The 20,108-nt window shown below is 42.5% G+C and overlaps 1 protein-coding gene across 5 annotated transcripts in view; it reads right to left on the reverse strand.

The window, feature by feature from the left end:
* svild (supervillin d) overlaps window positions 1–20,108 on the reverse strand; it is a 41,720-nt gene that overhangs the window by 10,201 nt on the left and 11,411 nt on the right. For 2 of the 5 annotated variants that reach the window (XM_047327599.1, XM_047327600.1), the window contains 8 exons: window positions 19,255–19,319; window positions 17,958–18,411; window positions 13,982–14,016; window positions 11,420–11,481; window positions 8,465–8,562; window positions 7,212–7,317; window positions 5,464–6,011; window positions 4,690–4,825 (listed from right to left, as the gene is read on the reverse strand). In XM_047327599.1, the coding sequence (XP_047183555.1) occupies window positions 4,690–4,825; window positions 5,464–6,011; window positions 7,212–7,317; window positions 8,465–8,562; window positions 11,420–11,481; window positions 13,982–14,016; window positions 17,958–18,319 (1,347 nt within the window). In that variant the 5' untranslated portion in view covers window positions 18,320–18,411; window positions 19,255–19,319. Of the gene's footprint in view, window positions 1–4,689; window positions 4,826–5,463; window positions 6,012–7,211; window positions 7,318–8,464; window positions 8,563–11,419; window positions 11,482–13,981; window positions 14,017–17,957; window positions 18,412–18,507; window positions 18,637–19,254; window positions 19,320–20,108 lie in introns of those variants that run through there. The other 3 variants (XM_047327598.1, XM_047327601.1, XM_035611679.2) reach the window with 2 other exon arrangements.

Genomic DNA, 20,108 nt, shown 5'->3' on the forward strand with positions numbered 1-20,108 from the left:
TTAAAAATGAATTAGCAGAGGTTTACTGCCCCTCGGCCCCAGCGGACCCCAGGAGCTGTGTTACAGTAATTAATGATGCCACTCCTAAATTTGAAGCGTTTTATTGCTCTGTCTGGGTTTTTACTGGCTGCCACCCCTTACTCCTCCGCTAATAGTGAGCATTTCACTGCTTGTAATGTACCGTGAGTGGTGACTTCCTTTCTGCAGTGGGTGACACAGAACTCAATTCTCGAAAGGAAAGAACAATGTCTGCACTGAGAAAACACAGAAAATACATTTCAAGAAGACAAAGAGCACGATGCAGAAGACAACTGTTAAATTTCTGCTGGTTTTACAGACAGAAGCCCATAAAGAAAAAAAAAAAAAGAGCATCACAAACTCTACACAGTTGATTTTTGCATGTTTCTTCTGTATAGTCTTGTCACGTGCAACATGCAGCATTTTGTCATATGAGGAAAACGGGGCAGTTTGTTCAGCATGAAATTAAATTTAATCGCAAACAAATGTTTGGGATTCCCAAAACCCAAACAGGAATTTTCTTTATGGGTGAAATATGGCCCGTGTGATCTGCTGACTGTCATACTGTAACTTAAAACATCATCTTTACCGTTCGCTCCGAAGAATCAACTTAAACAGTCGCAGATGTCAAAAGCTTTAAAGAGAAAAAGATGTTGGGCTAACGGGGGCGAACTGCAGCCAGGCTGATGTCAGTGTGGCATTAGAGCAGGAGAAGTCTCCCTGCAGTATTCATAGTCAAAATGTAAAATACCAACATATATAAGCTGGATGACTTCAGAAAAGTGTAATTACGTTTTTTCCGACCAATATTGGGATGTAAACTTGTTTTCATCAACCTTCAGGTCCTTATTTGTTGTGTGGTATTAAACAAGATATGTTTGAAGAAAATCATTGATATTCATACATTGTAACTAATGCAAACCCTGTCATTAGACGTCTTTATTAACCAGACAATAGGTAGTCTTTGCTATGGGACTAATGATTACTTTTATTACCTGACAATCTGACATAAGTATAATTTTTCATTACAGTTTCTCAGAGGTGAAGGAGATTTTTTGTTTTATCTGGCCTAGGGTTCGAAAATCCAGAGATATGAAAGTTTATCATGTTTTTATCATTGTATGACAAATGAAAAAAGCTTTAAATCCTCATGTTTCAGAGGCTGGAACCAGGAAATGTTTGACCGTGTATAATCATTATCCCAACCAGAATAGCTGCTGCTGCAACGATTGTTGATATTTTCAAAGAGATGAACGATGGTTTGAAATGACTTCTAATCCTTTTTAACTGATCTACAATTTGGAATAACTCTTGACCTCGCTGCGTCTGATATGAGCTGCTGACAATCATTCGGTGACATTAGTCTTATAATATTTCTTGAAACAGCCGTGTGCTGAATGAATGGAAAAACAACCACCGACACACCAAACCCTCAGACCTTCCCTTTCTCCCGCTGCCTCTCGCTCACAATGGCAAAGGTACAAGTGGGAACAGATTATTTTTTTGGTGTTCTAATGTCAAACACGTTGCACGTTGACATGACATGAGACAAAAGTTCAAAGAAGCACATTTAATCACACTGGCATGCAGAGAGACAACACACTGCGGCTCGCCATCAAAGCGAACTCTTGCTGATTTTCATAACATCATAGAATGTGACACGCAGATGTTTCTGCACATGCGGGTCCTGAATGTAGCACGAGTGAGTTTTGAGGTTTATTTGTACTCGTGAACAATTCAGTAGAGAAAAGTTTAAGACAAACCACAGGACCAAGTAAATCCGGCTTCTTGCACATTTAAACTATTTACAATCAGAAACACCGTCCAAGTTACTTGTACACTTCAGTCTGTTACAGTGCAGCCATGTAACAATACAATCTACAATATCTGTCATCTGACAGTCCTGAGGCATTCGCGCACAACGACACAGCCCCTCCGGCGAGCAGCACATCTCTGGAGTCAATCAGAGAAGGGAAATACTTTGGTCTGACAGGACCCCAGAGACGGGGGATAGGAGAGGAATGGGCCTGGGCCTCAAACCCTCACAGGAAACAATTTTTCTCAGCCCTGCCTTACTGTACGGCGCAGGCAGCACCTCAGCCAAACCGCTGACACAGATATCAACCAACTGAGGGCCAGCCAACCGCATTCATGTAGCAACAGCAAGTGTGTCGACAGCTCTGATTACTTGGGAGAGTGTGAGAGATTCGTCCAGAGTGCAGGTAAAGGGGGAAGAGGGGTAGAAATATTAGGCCATTAGGTCCATGCAGAGTGCGTCATATGGTACATATGTATGTACAAACACTCACCTGAAGGGACAGGGAATGGCTGAGACAGGCGGGTGTCAAAGTCAAAATAAGGGTCCACAGTTGGAGAGAGAAGAAACTGGAAGGAAGGGTATAAGGAGGAGGAAATTGCAGGAAGAGAAAAAGGGGGAAAGGAGAATTATCAGAGGCGATATGCAGGAGAAAGAGTATGGCATGGCAACATAAGACTGCAGCAGCTGGAGCGAGCTGGTATTAGTCAGAGAACGGACGTGGGTGATTTGAGCATAAAAGTTTGGGAGAGTGGAGGCGAATAGGAAAAAGGGAAACAGACTGTTTATAACAATGCATGAGAAGAAATCAAAACACCACAGACTGAAAGCAATGGACGCGTGAATCATCCTGGTTTACAACAGCTTGAACCTTTCTCTGTGGTTTAGTTCAACACACTCACAATGTATCGGAGATGATAGAACCATCTTTAACCGATTATCCCGGCTCAGCTCAGAGTCAATATTTCCAGCTGAGTGTTAATGGAGTGACGTTTTCTGTGGGGGAGCTGCAGCGTCCCGTGTTGTGATTTGTGGAGCGATGTCAGACTAGTCCACGATGAGTCATCGCCGGGAAACCAAAACTAGACATTAGGCAAATCCTGCAGGATTCGAAAGAAAACTTTTATGATATTCTTTTAATCCCTGTATGGATTTGAAACTTAATTTGATGCCAAAAGCTGAATTTAGAAATGACAAATCAGCTGTTTTTTGGTTTTTCTTCTGTTGGATACTGTTAATCATTTTCAGACGAAAGGCTGCAGACAGTCGATGTAACTTATTATTAACAATCATTACCCAAGACACGACAGACCTTTAAATTTAATTTACAACGAAGGCCTGGTTTTACAACACAACCCGGGTGTAGAGAGCAGCTAAGCAGTCTTTAACAGGAAACATCTGGAGCTGGTTGGAGATGACCATGGTGTGTACCATGCATGTTACATTCCCTGGTCTCCCACATATCAACCGGAGAGCAACAACATCTGCTCGGGGGTTGGCAGCGTTATGAGATACATTGACATGCCGAAACATGAAAACCAGAAGGCCTTCTCCTCAGGAGAAAAACAGAAATGTAACAAGAATGGTCACATACAAGGAAATGCCCCAAAAGATAATGCACACATGGCATCAGCGCTAATAATTTCGCCAAACTGTTCATTATCTACATCTTTGAAGTGAGTCGCTCAGTTTCCCACAGTAGCGGCCACAGTGCACAACGAGTTCCAGGCAAATTCACGAGCTTAAAACCTCAGATTGAATGAAAGGAAGAACTCTGCAGACTGTCTGGACACCGCTTTGGTCCTCATTCATGCGTTACAGTGTTGTGGTTGCAGTTTTTGTTCCGTTAATGGAAATCACTAAGTTTTCATGGACTTTTTCTTTTATATTATCTGTCTTCTTACATCATATTGAAGACAGACCACACAAATGTGACATGACATCAGTTTTCAGTATTTAGTTGAATGGGGATTTATTTTGGCTGCATGCACTTACTTTTAAAGTGGCTCTTTCCAGATTAGTGGATTTATTCTAAGTTTAGCTCATCTGTGGATGGAGGATGAACCCAAACCAGAAATCCCCCATGAGGTTCACTGAATCTTCAGACACCAAGGCAAGAGATGCTTCATACAAACAAACATGACATCACTTCAGTCTCTTTGGTGTTGTCCATGTGACACACGTAGGGGTTTTCAAGGGTGGTCTTGTTTAGGTGAAGAGCACTTAGAAACCTGCATTTACTTCCATCACCCCTTCAAAATACACATGTGTCTATTAAACCCTCTGCGCAGCGCAAATCTGTAACACCTGGATGTTTATATACATTTCGTGGGACATGAAAATCTATGAGGAAAATAAAAGGTTGCTCATGGAGAAGAATTATTTTTCTAACTTTGAGGAGAATGGTGCAAAAACCAGTTGAGGGAAGCAGGCATTAGGTTTGGACGGTCTGCAGGTGTTTGGACATGGTGTAGGGTTTTATTTCACAAGGGGAAGAGGGTGTGTCCCTCTTTCTCGTTGTGAGGCTAACTAAGCCCTGGATCACTGGCTTTGGCATCACCACTTTCAAATCTGCTGCAACCCCAAGCCCTCCTAACCTCACGCCCTCTTGGCAGCAACTCCAGGGAAATGAGCTGATTCAGCAGAGGAAGAAACATGTCCACAGCCAAATCTCCCTTTCCCTGCGAAACATAGCCGAGGGGAAACCTCAACATATGGCAGGATTTGCTCATTAAAGCCAATGCCACTGTAAAAAAGAAAATGGCTTAAATTTTTGCAGGCCTGTTATTCATCCCAAATGACCAACAACCTTTACCCCACTTCAAAAAGGAAAGGTTACGTAAAAACTCACTCACCTTTTTCCTCCAGCTATGTTCAGCGTCTTGGAGCTGACTGAAGCGATTGGCCAGTGGCGTCTGGATCAGCTCGGATGGCTTCGGCTTCTTCAGTCTATCCTTCTTCTCATCTTCTCTACCAGTGAACTCAGCCAGTCTGAAAAAGGCAAAAGGTGCATTAGTTCTTTTCCTTATCTTTTTTTAAAGGCAGTTTAAAAAAAATACTGACTGGTTTACATTAGCTGTCTTGTATACAAGTGGCAGCCCACCATCCCTTAAAAAAAACAACAATGCCATAAAGACATCACTGTGCTCCAACCACATGACAACCAACTGTGACGTCGCACTTTGACCAGTGCCATCTTGGTTTGCTGAAACCAGAAGTAACAGGGGGGCGACATAAAAACATCCAGGGAGTCGCCCTCTGCTGGTGATTCCAGAGAATACAGGCTTCAGGCACTTCGACATTGTCTTCTGGCGGTGACTACGTCTATTTTCGGTCTATGGTTGTAATATAAACTGTGTTATAAGAAACTGAGCTTATTCAATTACTGGGAGCTTAAGTAAACTGAAAGCAAATCCAAAGCCCATTGAAAATGAATCTCCCATAAAACTGCATTTGAATATAATATTAATCCATACAACTGCTGCAATTTATCAATTGATTATTAAGTGTAAAAGGTCAATCACTCACTTACACAATAATTGCGATATGTGATTCTTGGTTCACATTATGCCCATTTAAGGTTTAAACTATAACATTGTGCATGCTGTGTGTTGTGTTCATCCAATGACCTCTGTTTGAGCGAGGAGCCCTGACTTCCATCCAAACTGCTCTCCAGCTCCTCAACATCCTCAGACAGGGTGGAAGTCTTCTCTAGGCTTTCATCGGGCGAGGTGCTTCCCATCTCCTCAAAGCTCCCTCCGCTGTTACTGCTGCTGACCTCGCTCTGTTGCCTGTCGATGCTGAAGCTCCCGCCGTCCGCCATATCGTCAGCTAATGACTCATCCTCTCTGTCATTTTCCTCGTAGACCTCATTCTCTATTTCCTCCTCCTCCTCCTCCTCCACCGGCTCCTCTTCCTCTTCCTCTCCCTCCTGCGTCTCCTCGCTTTCCTCGCTCTCATGGTGGCTGAGAGTGACGCTGCTCTGTCGGGCTGGCGGGCACTCAGGCGTCGTGCCCTCGCTGTGGTCCGACTCCACACTGGTGGAGCGGCTTTTCTTTAGGATTCCCTTGATGCCTCGGGGCCCTGAGTCTTGGCGCTGCAGAGAGGCAGGCTGGTAGGGAGGAGAGGGAGGGGGAGAGGCGTCTTGGTTCTTTCTGTCAGAAATGAGACTGGAAGGCTGGTGGAAAAAAAGAGAGATTTTTTATTTTTATATTAATTACCACCCATTATATTTATAATGTCCATAAAAGACTATTGTTACTAAAGTTGCATTACCAGTAGTGCTTTATTCTACTGTGCTTGATGATAGCAAACCGAGACCAATATTTTCCCCTACAGTTTCCACATAAACATTAAAATCCTTCTCTCATTACTCAAAGTCTCAAAAGGCCGCAATGTATGACTGTGTACACAAACACATAACTCCTGTTTGTGCTTCCAATGACCTATTGTTGAAATGAAGAGGATGAGGGTCAGTGGGTCAGATGAGCGGGATGAGGCAGGGATAAGCAAATTAAATTGGACGACTTAGTGATTTAGAGAGGTTGGAACAATGGTGATTAGAAAACAGGATTAGGTGATAATCGAAGCGTCCACAGTCGACAAATCTGAAAGACTTTGATTGGGATGTTTGTTGCTCTTTTCAGGGGAAAAAAAGAAACACAGAGATGAAACACATATGTTACGTAATGTTCCAATTCTGAGACACAAAAGCCTTTTTTAGTCTGAGCGACCATAAATAAACTTTGCTAAAAAAATTTTTAAAATACATTAAACTGCTTCCATGGACAGGCACATAAACAAACCTGTGTGTGTGTTCAATATGCTATCACTTGGATGACAACAGCAGACAAACTACTGACAGGTCAAAGGTTATGAGGGAGTGCTGATTAAAGGAGGAGTCGAAGAATACACTGAGGCCGGCTGGGTGTAAAAGTGCAATGCTAACCAGCTGGTGTGTTTAAATGGAAAAACACAATGTGCATAACGTGTGTTGGGGCATTTGTGTGCAGTATCCAGTATGTGTACATACTTTCTTTACTCGTGAGGATCAGTTTCTGGTTGACGTAATCCAATTTTGTCCAGATAAGTCAAAGAATGTGCGCGTTTGTGACATGATTTACAATCGACACATCAACTTCAAAAAGAAAAGAATAAAGTAAACACAACCTGAGAGGAACAAAGCCAAACCTGAGGTGAGTAAGAGCTCTGGAATTGGCTCGCATGCCAGCGGTGAGGTTTTTCAGATGTGAGCAGTATTGGTCAAAAATATTATCTTTCCAAAAACACAGTCCAGAGAGATGACTTTTATATTTGAGCCCTTTTACTTATGAGAACCATATGATGTTTTCAAGATACCGTTACAAGAAAAACTGACCTCTTTTTCCTCCGCAGTGGCAACATATTCAAGCTGTTCTTGCCGTGAAGGTTCACCTGAGGCCTCTTTCTCCTCCATGGCCTTGCCTGTATCAGGTTCATGAAGCCTGAAATATCCGGCAAATCAAATAAAGAGCGTGAAAACAATTACTAAATCAAAATGTTTGAAAAAAAATAATTTAAAATGACTATTCTAACTTCTAAAATCCCACAAGGTGCTCTTTGGCGCAATGGTAATACATATTGATGCATAACTCGCCAAGGCACTCTTGATGTGGAAAAATGAAAAATGCCTTTATTAGTGTGGCTGATGCATGGAAAATATTTTTTTTAAATAACACCTACGCATTGCATCACACTGGCCTTGGTGACCTGTTGACTCTACTTACTATCTTAATTCATTATGTTCGGTATTACAAAATAAACCAAGAATACAGTAGACGGAATCTGTGAATCATATGTAAAAGTTCTGCACAACTGGAGATGACTTTGCAGCGAACGGAGCGAAAAACTTAATTTTTACATAAACACCCACTCATTTGGTTCTTTGTAATGAATCTAGACACAGGGTAATGAAAATGAATGTTGAATTCCCTAATGGCGCATCATCTTACCAATTAATTCAACATGTAATAATTTGTATTTTTGTGGCAAGTTCTTCTTTATGACCTTCATTCATATGAAAATGTTTTGTTTGATTGTATGCAGCCCGGTGAATCTTTGCTTTCAGCTGCCAACAATTCAATAAACTGATATCCCTACTGAACTGGGAGGGAAACAGGTCAAACTCCACGTGGACAAAAAGGGGACGGAAATGAATTTAAATGCCTTCACTAACAGTGCTGAGCACAGTCTGGCTCTCGGTGCAGCAGCTATTAACTTCAATCTGGTTTGCATCACCATGGCTACCACATAGCCCCGAGTGTTTGTGCATATACACAGTATGTGTGCGCATGTGTGGTATTAAAAGGCGAGCTCCACAGGTCTATCTGGTTTATCTCTGCAGCTGTTTACATCAATGGACGACCTTTCAATTGCTCTGTAATTACCTCTGTGCTCCTTTCAGTCTGCTCAGTCGGTGTGAGTGTGTCACTGTGTTTAAAGTTCTTCTTTTTGCTTTTGTTGTATTATATGTAATGTATCACCGTCCGCTAAATCTTTTACTCGACTGGTGAAAAAGAAAGGTAGTTTGTCAAATTAAGTGGTCTGATCATGCTGGTATTAAAAAAAAAAGCTCACTGTGAACCTGCTCACCTGCTAGAGGCTTCGTCTTCGTCACTGCTCATTGGCGGACGTTTAATTCTGTCGTCAACATGTCGGCGGCTGCTTCCATCCCCTTCCCCCTCGAAGTCCTACGGGCAGAGACGTGAGTGAATGTCAGGAGCTGGATTTTTTTAAAGAAATATTGTCCTACCTACACCGGCTGTGACAAAAACAAATCTTGATAAAGGAAGTGAATGAATGAATAAGGCTCCACCCCCTCCACTTGAGCGAAGCAGTCAAGCCTACAAATGCTCAAGCTGAGTTGCTCAGAGGTCAACGCTGAGGTGTGTGAATGACTGTGAAGCAAGGATTTACTGGACAGGAGCAAATATGAGAACCCTGCCCACCGTGGGTCCATACAGTGCACAAATATAAATGAAAGCAAAGCAGCATTAAGGGAACTATTTTAGTTTGTTTTTATTTATTTTTTCCCTATTACTTTACTATTTCAACTGTCTGACCTCCTTTCTGTCCACTTTCAGATCACATTTTCTGGAACTTTTGCCGCCAGCCACTGAGTAAAATTTCTGGACAGTGTCAAAGTGAGACCATGTGAGAATACAGCAGGACAATTCATAGCGAGCAAGTGGGCATGTTGACCTTAACCTGCTGACCCACTGACCCTCATCCTCTTCATTTCAACAGTAGGTCATTGGAAGCAGGTTGCGGTGTTGACCTTAACCAAAAGGCCGCTTTCCACTGCAGAATTATCATCATGTCCTGCATCCTGCATGCTCCACCCAGACGCCATAGAATGTCCCAGAAATTATCCTGTTGGTGTGAATGTGTCTGACTCGGACAATGTAAAAGGTAAACTCTGGAAAATGCCCGTACCCAAATTTCAGGACAGCTTCCAATGCTCGTGTCTGAAAACACCATCTGTTACCCCTGCATTGTGATGAATGCAAACGAACATTGTAGCAATCTGTTGTTCAATTCTGCAGATTTTATGACTTTGTTTGACCTGTTTATTAAAATCCCATAAAATGCAATTTAGTCCATGTTTTTAGGTCTTAAGTAAGTCTGTTCCAAGCTAAATTAATTTTTTGTTGGGTGTCCTAGTAGTCACAGGACCTGCATAATGTGAACTACGCAGATGTGTGAGAGTTTGTCAGTAAACACTTTACCGCTGCCCTGGGGTGACCTAGTGAAGATAAGTGGATCTCCAGCTGTGAGTAAAGCAATGGAAATGCAACGCTGTTTTTGTTTGTTATCCCCCCCCACATAATTACAAACCAGAGCTTTCAGAATTAGAGGCCTCTAACAAACTAACTGATACTCACAAATTATTTAAAAAAAAAAACAAATTTTCCACCCGGCTTGAATTCTCTGCAAAACAAGTTTTTATATCCTGGGGAAATTAAAATAATAATTGAGCGGTAACTGTATGTACACATTTTAATGCCTCCGTCCATGTTGGAAGGCAGACATTGTATCACGTCACTCCTACTCTGTCTCCCCTGCTGGAGACACTGACTCACTGGCTTTCAACGCCAACTGTGGAGGAGAGAAGAGTGATAAGGGGAAACTAGTGAAGACAGTGAAGGAGAATGTTTCACTGCCGAAGACTTTCAAGAGAGAGACCTTAAAATAACAGAGATGAAGGACAGAACAAAGTAAAGAGGGGAGGAGAAAGAGAGAAGAAAGAAAAAGTCAAAGTGTGATTGTAGGATGGCTTCTTTGTGGGAGCCTGTTTTCCCCGCAGGTTTTTTGGTTGGAGCAACTTGCTGCCATCTGGGTTCACTTGGCCAACCTTGGCACTGCTCCTGGTCTATGAAGGCCGAGTTAGAATAACTATTTACATCCAATATCAGGAAACCTAACCACTTCTGAAACCCAAGCAGCCTGGGAAAGGCTGACACTCGACCCATTTTTAGGTATACTCATGTAGATGTCCCATAGGACTGGGGACATTATCAAGCTCTTGTTTGTGAGGGAGCTTCTTCTCGCTCTCTGAACTGTGCTTTCCCACCGCTGCTTTAAGACGCCCATGGCCTGTTAGTGCTGAAGTCATGACTTTGGCCAAGTGCACATCCAGGTGCAGGACAGCTCACTTCCAGACAGGGGGCTGAAGCATACGCCATCTGCTCTGGAAAGGGCTTAGAGTGAATCAGTGAGGGAAATGAAAAGAATTAACCAAAGATTGGACATAAAATATGGATATAGCATCTGTGACATCATTCAGAAGTTTAAGACATTTATGTCTTAAAGCTGTGCTGTCATCTTGTCAGTTTGGGGCGGAATTACATTTTTAGCCGTGGTTGAAAAAGCAAGTGGCTGAGACATGTGAATCAGGCAAACACAGCGCGAACGACGAGAGCTTCTGTTACAACTTGAGTTTTGTAAATGTACTTTACATCTGTGGTCATTATTCCCGATTAAAAGACAAGTAAGATAATTGAGGTTCAGCTTCATTTTAAGCAAAGGAAACCTAGAAAAACAACAACATGTCTGACATCATTTAACTTTTGGGCAATATAAATTCTCTTTCACACTTAAGCTGCTTTCAGACATGCACTGAAGTCCAGACATGTTCCTGAAAGTTTTCCGTGAGGGGCTGTATGTCAAAACACAAATGTTGCTCCAGACATTTTTTGGAACTTTTCATTCCAGGCCCCTCATAAAAATTTTCAGAAAATATCCAAGTGAGCCCCATGTGAGAATACAGTAGGGAAATCTCTGGGAAATGCATAGCGAGTGAGTGGGCACGTTGATGACTGTAAACAAAAACTCTGCTTTCTGAATAATTATTGTCATGTCCTGCCTCTACCCAGATGCCACAGAATGTTTCAGAATTGCTTTCCGCTGTTTTGAACTTGTGTGACTTGGTCATCATATTTGAAAGACAAACTTCAGAAAATGTTCGTACCCATTTTTTTCCCCTGGAGTTCACATCTGAAAAAAGTTACAGATAAACACATGGAGGGAAAACATTAAGTACTGTACCTTAAAAATAGATTTTTTGGATGTAGCAGACCTCTTGGACAAGTCCACAGGTGTTTCATTGACTAAAAAGGAGACAGACACATACACCATATAAGTTGACCATGTATGCAACAGTAAGGAGGCACTTGTTTCACAAAGTGTCATATTAAAACAATGGTTCAATGTTTAGCACTCAAAGGAACAAGGAAACGTGCGCACACACACACACACACTTCACGGCGGTCCTTTCAGGTCAAGTGGACCTTTTCCTCAGAGGAAAACTGACAGGATATGATGAACTGGCTCCACTCACTAGGAGGAAATAAAGAGCGATACGTGCACTGGCCTCAGGTTGAGTCTGAAGGTCATCGGTGAGAATGGCAGAGTGAGATATTCGAGACATTTACATGTGTTTGTGCTTATGTGCACGAGAGAGAAAATCATTTCTCATGTGAATTATCTAATCAAAACCGGCCCTGAAGGATAGTATAATCTCCTAATTCGAACAAAAGGAAACAATTAAATTTAATGGTATTCCAACAACAACACAAATTTCTTAAGTCAGCACACTCAATCCCATTCTCCCACTCGAAAATCTGATTTTATTGCCTTGACAATGTTGCATTTCAAGCCAAAGAAAACAAAGGAAGAAACAAAAACCAAATAGCGGCATGTCTCTGACAAACTCCCATTTTCCTAAGGGAGAAAAAACTGTACAGCTGAGGCCTAATACTCGGGTTATGATTTATGTTTCCAAGCTCCCCTGCTGTCCAGAACTTAGCATGATTTAGTTCAGATGATGAAACTTTGAGTATTGCCGACTGATGATTCCACGCAGACTGAACTTCTCAAGTTTTTTTTTTAGTTTTTTTTTTACATCATCCATCCAAGTGAGTGAGAGTGGCGGAAAAACCTCCACTTAAGTCTACTGATTCTTCCATAAGTGTTTTCATCCATCACACAAGAAGACAAAGCAGAGAGAGATCATCGCAGCTGCATTGGATGTTTTACAGCAGAACTAACTTTAGTATTCGCTTTAAATGAACATGCTGCCCCTCTAATGGACGTGGTCACACAGTTAATATAAAGATTGTGTGATCAATGTGTGTGAATGCCTTTTGCTAAGGGGTGCTGAGATCTCTCTTTGTACACTCTCTATTGCACTAATATAACTTTGTGCACAACAGGCTGGACGTGAGTATTTCTGGCTTGTGGAATAGCTGGAGGGTCGGGGGAAATCCCTGAAGCGACCAAGAGAGGCGTTCTGGCTCAGAGCACCGACTCCTCTGCCAGCTAGGACAGGAAGAGCCATCGGTCCTGTGAATGCACCACCAATGCTCTCACACTCTCTTCCTCACACACACATCTCCATTAAAGAAGAACACTGACCGCTCTTTGTTTCCCTGTCTGTACCTTTTACATTCGTCTCTTCGAACCAGAGAAATACAAAAGTCCCTCTTGCTCTCAAGTCAGTTATTCTGCAAGCCTTGTGGTATTCCGTATTATTTTGTATCATGGTCCCAAACTCATCAAGTCATCACTTAATTCTTACATCAAGAGATTGTGATTCGCACTTTGTCTCAATCAATGATTTCGATTAAAAACGTTAGTTAGCAATATGAGAGATAGCACATCCATTATAATAATTAGTATTTGGATAAAAGCTATGCTTTATGTACACCAGCTTATGTGACCTGTGCTATTTTTAAAATTTAGATGCATCATTTAATAAACAATTACAATGAAAAACATTTTAACAGAAAAGGGTCAATGTAACATAATGGCTTCCATAGCTTTAACCTTTTAATATCACGTCTTACCTCATTGCTTCTCTTTGTTCTGATAACATATTACATTTGAAAATTATTTTTGACATGGTCGCCTAGACGCCCTGATCTATGCAGGAGGTTTGTTGTGCAAACAAACACACACTATCACACACAGCTGACTGGCAAGCATGTAAACAAAAAGTGAGGTGGACAAATCAAATACGTAAGCGGAGAAATGCATACTGGCCAGTAACTAAGCCAGCCAATGGGTAAAGAGGCAGGAAGCCACTGACACAGACAGGCAGGCAGCCCACAGATAGACCGACTCTCAGGCTGTGGGCTCAGGTGGCTGAGTCAGAGAAGCAGCCAGCGGCCAATGTGTAAACTTAGCCATTTTCTTCTCTCTATTGCAAGCAGGCTTCAAAATTAGTTCATAATGCTAGCTGACTGAAACAAGCTTCAAGAGTAATTGCATGTGATGAAACATTTGAAAATAGAGGCGCACAAGTGTGAGACACACACACACCCACAAAGTCACAAAGAAAACCATTGCCCTTGGCACAACAGTCAATTTGCATTAGAAAGCGAACCAACCACAGTCAAGCACATGGGATCTGTTTTCCTTCACTCCTCCTCAGTGGTAGAGCATTAAAAAACTGACATCTTTAAACAGGTTGTTTGTGACCTGACATTGGTAATGGGCTCAGTGGTCCTATAACACGGAGTATTAGAGATAACTGGACTGAGTTAAGGGATAGAGCAAATCTGTGGAACAATGGACGCCAGTGCGGTGAAAGTGGAGGGTTCGTCTTACCCTGCGGTTCCTCGGTGTCATCGGTTTCCAGTAGCCTACGAGACAGAGGGAGAGTAAGAGAGAGAGGGAGACAAATGAGGTCACTCTTTAACATACTGTATAGGTGACAGGATGAAGTGGCTGTTACAAGTGATGCTTGGAAAAATACACAGAAAAAATGTATATACATGTCTTACTTACAGAGCTATAATCCCCCCCCAAATTTTTTTTAAAAAACTGCAATATAAGCCACACTAACAAGGCTGCAGAAAGACACTCCCTTGTGTTAAATGCATTTACTCATGTTGCTATTCCAGTCTTACAATGGCAATAATACAACAGCAATGTCTGTGTGGCATCTGAAGATGACCATTCGTCTCTAGGTAATGGGTTTTAAATATGGATGGGGACAGCAGCTGCCTGTGGGGCAGCAGCGATGATGTAACAGGATAGGAGTGGAAGGGGGGGGGGGGGGGGGGGTCTTTACACACAATAGAGAATCATGGTGGACATCTGGGAAGGGTCAAAGGTTATCGGAGAAAGGGAGAGAGCCCCGAGCTCTTCTGCACAATCTGGTAATCTGGACCAATCAAGTGGTATTAAATATCAAATATAGGCTTTTGAATAAATTAAGTAGGAATAGTGTGCACTATGTATCTCAAAACAAAAATATAACAAAACATTTAGACAATGGCTACATTCATACAACTATGTTATCGTTTTAAATAGCATTTTAAAACTTAAACCATCTCCGTAGATACAAGCCTTTTAACTCTGTATTAGTATGAATCCCCATCTATACCAACGCACCTGAAAAGGCATATATCATGTCAGTGTAAACAGGTGGCCCTGGAGATTTCCAACTAAAAAGAGGGCAAGCAGCGTTTCCAAACTTCTCAGTTTACGGTGCTCGAAAACTCGGGCGCGAATGTAGCAACAGTGATGCGTTTTAAAAACGAAAACCTAGTTATGTGGATGTGGCCTTCGTATCCTCAAACCTTCACTTGTTTCAGTACAAAAAAGCAGGATATTATTACAGGTAATTTTGGGCTTGGGTTTAGCTACCACAGTAGGTCAGTCCTTTGCTGGCATGCCTGAGTGCAGCATTGGCTTGGAGTCAGAAATGATAATATGTCAGACAACGGTATTTATCGTGTGTAAATACGCTGTAGGGAAAATGTGAAAGAAGACAAATTAATGTAGGCGGCGGCGGCGTAACAATAATGTAATTAAACGCACACAAACTTTAAAATGATTAGTGTCACACGTTTCAGCCACATGGGTTAAAGCACTGGCAGTATGCAGCATCACCCACTTAAGGAAAGTCTGTTTACAGACTTTGGCAATCTTCAAGTGCTCTACTCTGCGACTGCGGGGCTCAGTGACACTTCATCAGCCCCACCCACACTTTGACTGCTGGCTGACGGGGGAGAGGCCGCACACGTCGGTCCTACGCAGCCATAAAAACTACCCAGATAAGAAGAAGTGCGGAAAGGGAGGGAGGACGAGTAGAACAAAAACAGCAATATTAGACAGAGTAGAGTGGGCAGTTGAAGAGAGTAGAGTTAAACACATATCGAGGCAGGCAGAAACAGAAAGGAAGAAGAGTATGGAATCATGGATATAACCATGACTGTGTTGTGATTAAAAGACTTAAATCTTGTGGTCTCTAATTTGTTCACTTAGCTGTTGGAAACCTTCACATCCTTGATATAGATGTTCCTATAAGTCTGAAATGGTTCAGGCATGTAAAAAATAATTAGCCAAGATCCCATCTAATCCCTTGTGTAATCGAGGCGTTTGACGAGCAACAACGTGCCAGTCGCATAATTACTGGTGTTAACTATACATCCTTAGTAACACGCGCACACACACACAGAGCATCTAAGCCAAAACTAAAAAAAAAACACAACATTCACACTCATGTGGGGGAAACTTCTTGAAATCGAAGTTTGCATGCAGACTGCTGCAAAACTGATATAAGTACAGTAACTCTGGATAAGGAATCACATTTGTGTACAAACAGTGCATTCAAGGTTCAGTTGCAAACATTGACGTCCAAACCTAATGTCACTGTGCTCTCTTGAAAAATTAGATTAAGGCAAACTGAAAGCTGTCACTGCATGTCCACAAACAGATAAGTTAGTGGGACAGTACAGATGTGAAAATGCAGTGTTTAGGAATGTCACTCCTCAACTTCACGTGTGAAGGATCCTGTTCGTGTCAGATAGTCGCGTTGACAGACAGTTTTCATTATCACTGGGACTGCTGAGTTCCAGTTTGCTTCAAGCTATTTTTGTAATACACACAGAGACATGTTGCCTACGAAGTTTCAGTGAACGTGTGTGTGTGTGTGAAGCGCTAATCACAAAGCAAGTCAACTAGGAATCTGGAATATACTGTATTAATCTATGATGCAGAATGACACGCAAGGATACTTTGATAGAGCAGAGAAATCTCCAAGAATGTACGGTGAAAGTATATTATGATAAGTTTTTGACTAATAATAATAGTTATAAATCTCTTCTTTGTTATACTGTGTGTACCATCAGTGTGCCTGCAAACAAGACTGAACAGCTGGACTTTGAAAGGCAGCGAATGTCGTAACAAAACTGAAAGGGTGATAGCTAACGTGACAGGCATGCGAGACAAACACGTCAGTGTGTCGACCCCTCTCTGTGCTCTCTGTAATTAAAATTGTGGTCCATATGTTTGTGTGTGACTTTACCCTGCATTTTGCCAAACTTTTTTTTCAGCTGTGGTGAACATGTGCAGTTAGAAAACAACCTAATTTCACACTGAATGTGCACATATTTAAAAAATACCTCCATATCCACAGAGCACAACATATTTTTACACTAAAACTTTTCCATAAGAGATTGACAAGTTTCATTATCAACGCCCGATGGCTGTGATCTGATGAAACTTGCCATGCTCCCAGTGCTGCATTTCTTTTCAAAGTCTATTGCAACACCTGCTATGTCTTTTGGTCCAAACCATCAATCACAGCCATCCAGATATCTTGCTTCATTAAGCGCAGGGCATGAAAACTTGGAAGAACTCAAATCCCCTGCCCCTGCAAAAGCCCCAAACTATGAAGCTATCTCAAAAGCCTGTCCATCTCTGTTCTTTACTCCTTCTCTCTCTCTCTCTCTCTCTCTCATCCCTTAGGCTGTTTTTCAAGAGCAGACAGGTCTGACTATGTGCACACAGCGAAATCCCCGGCTTGATTACAGCTCAAACATCCCCAGGATCGCGACTGGACATGTTTTACTCCAATCCATGAACAATTCTCGAAAAAAAAAGAAAAAAAAAAGCATTCCAGGCAACCAATGAGAAGTAAGAAAGTTATCCTGACAATACCAGTTTGTGAATCCCAAATGTCTCATAGATGCGTTAATCCCCCGTATGACTGTAAAGTCAAAACAAGCAGCATGCATGTCATACCATGGCAAAATAAATGTGGCACTCTGCTTTGCACACACGGCCAATTTTGGAAATGTCAGCTGCTGTGTTTACTTCAAACAGAAGATAGCACAAAGTGTGCAGACTTGTTGCCTCCTCTTCACTCATTAGGAGCCGGCAAAGGACGTTTCACAGTGATCTAATAGCAGCCTTTACTAGATAGACCGCAGATGGGCTCTAAATCGAGGGAATATCTGAGCTAGTGTACTTCATTCAATTTCAATTTGTGGACATTACGCTCACTCAAGTCATGAGTGTATAGACTGAGCAGCTATGCATTACTCTGTGGCAGTCTATTCAGCCTGTGCTCTTAAAACTGAAATACATACAAGAATTTCTAAATCATAAATGGTGATTTTATTCCAGTCCATTCCTGAGATGTGAGCCTGGGCCAGTTCCGAGTCTCTGTGTCTGGGCAACTTAGTGCTTCATGCCTGTGGTCAAGTTTATCTCACACTAAGAATGAGTGTTACTGGACTTGCGGGCTGTGCAGTGTTTTTGTCTAAACTTGTGACAATGTGAATGAACTCACCTGAAATGCGAGGATGTCTTCATGGAGGAAACGGCCTCTGATTTCGAGGAGGTTATTGTGTCTGTTTTGAGGCGAGTGGTGGCCTCTTTTTCCTCATCATCAGTGTGCTCCTCGGGTTCCACCACTTTATTCCTGAGGCCCCTCCTGCCATACGCTGGCTCTGATCCATTATCCTTAGTGGCCGAGGACACCGTTTCGGACACTTCGGCAATTTTCTTGTCCCGACGGACGTATTTGGAGGTGAACTCTTCTGTGTTGCCATAGCGCTCAGCAAGCTCCCTCCTCCTCTCTGCTTTGTAGCGGGCGATTCGCTCAGCCTTGGTCTCTGGGGCAGAGCTCTGCAAGGCGTCTATTCCATCCATTACACAGCTGATGCAGATTCAAATTTGCTTCTTCACCTGGTGTGATCTCCCTTGTCAACGATGTCTCACTCCATCAAAAAACGATCCCGGTGCTGCAAACAAGAAAGGAAGACATCATTACTGTGTTATGATTGCAGAGTGCAATTTCAGAAGACTGGCTCGCTAAAACTGTGCAAAACCAGATGTACCTAGACTCAAACTTCCACAGCCTTCATAGGAAACTGGCTTGGCTGTAGAGACCCAAGCCAAGCCTTCCCCTGTCCCAACTAACACCCCCCCTTGTGAGAATGATGTCAGCCAGCTCTGCATGCTCAAAGACAGCCGACCACCGCAGTGAGACTCTCACATAACCTCTACTCCACTGGCTCACATGGAGCTGGGTGGAAAGAGGGAGGAGGGAGTGAGAGACGGTGAGAAACACGCATCAAAAAAACATCTTCCTCCCTTTTTAATCCTTTACTTAGTTGAGACTTGTGAACAGTATCCCAGCCCATAACTATTCTGCGTTTAGTGCATGAGAAACTCTGAATTACCCGCAAGTGTGAATGTGACTGTCTTTATTCTTGCAAAGACTCTGGTATAGCCTTCGTGCCTTCTGCCCCTGAACTGGCAAATCTGTTGAACATCTCCTTTTCACACTTAGTTAATTTTTTTGAGGTATAAATAAGAGGCCTGGTTGAGCTCATTTTGTTCCACTGAGTTTTACCGAGCACAAAACCACATGTGGCTCAGATGCAGAGGTTTGAAAACAGCACTCGTGTAAATGCATCGCCAGCTGACAGTGGCAATGAAAAGTTGTGTGTGTGTGTGTGTGTGTGTGTGTGTGTGTGTGTGTGTGTGTGTGTGTGTGTGTGTGTGTGTGTGTGTGTGTGTGTGTGTGTGTGTGTGTGTGTGTGTGTGTGTGTCTCTCTCTGCAGGGTCTGATCACTCCTCACCAAGCACAGGGGCTTTTCCTCAGACGTTTTTCACAGCAAAGTATGCTTACGATGCTTTGGGGCTTCTGTGTGAAGAAAACCAAAAAAAGAAGGAGATAAATAAATAGAAGGTATATTTATGTTGGAGAGGGGCATGGGGTTTAACGCAGTCCCCCGTTTTCTATTAAATTATGGGACAGGAGTTAATTTATCACACTGGTTCTCACATTTGTAGTCGGGGGGGGGGGGACTACAAAAGAAGGTGCTGTGTCTGGACAATGTTCGTAATGAGAGGTGAAGAACAAAGAGGGAAAGTGAAGAATTGGTCACGGCACGAGGGAGAAGAGATGAGCCTGCCCTGGTCATAAGAGCCTTTTCTGTAACAATGACAAGCCTGAACAAATCTGAAGTTCACCCCTCTGACCCTTGACCACCTGCGGCGCTATAAAAACCAGCCCAGAATTAGGACTCTTGGTCCATTTAAAAAAATATATGGCTTTGAAATATTACACAGGAAATCAGTGTATATGTCAGTGGGTGTGTGTGTGTGTGTGTGTGTGTGTGTGTGTGTGTGTGTGTGTCTGTCTTTTTTACCTTGACCTCTGCCTATGCCTCCTCCACCTAACATAACAGTGCTTGGCCAAACAATAAGGCACCACAGTGCCTCCCTTGTGTAAATTTAAAATGCAGTTTAACCAGAAACTGTAACTCTGCCAGACGATTACACGTCTGCTCCTTGTTAAAAGCGTGGCGATGTCCATCACACCTACACTGTGGGAAATGTGGGAAATGTATCTTCTAGCCTTCGAGGGGGTCTTAACAAATCCGCAACAGTTCATTCTAGTATCTAAAAGCTGTAAGAGGCTGTGAGAGGG

This window comes from Scophthalmus maximus, chromosome 16, assembly GCF_022379125.1.
Source record: "Scophthalmus maximus strain ysfricsl-2021 chromosome 16, ASM2237912v1, whole genome shotgun sequence".
Taxonomy (NCBI): domain Eukaryota; kingdom Metazoa; phylum Chordata; class Actinopteri; order Pleuronectiformes; family Scophthalmidae; genus Scophthalmus; species Scophthalmus maximus.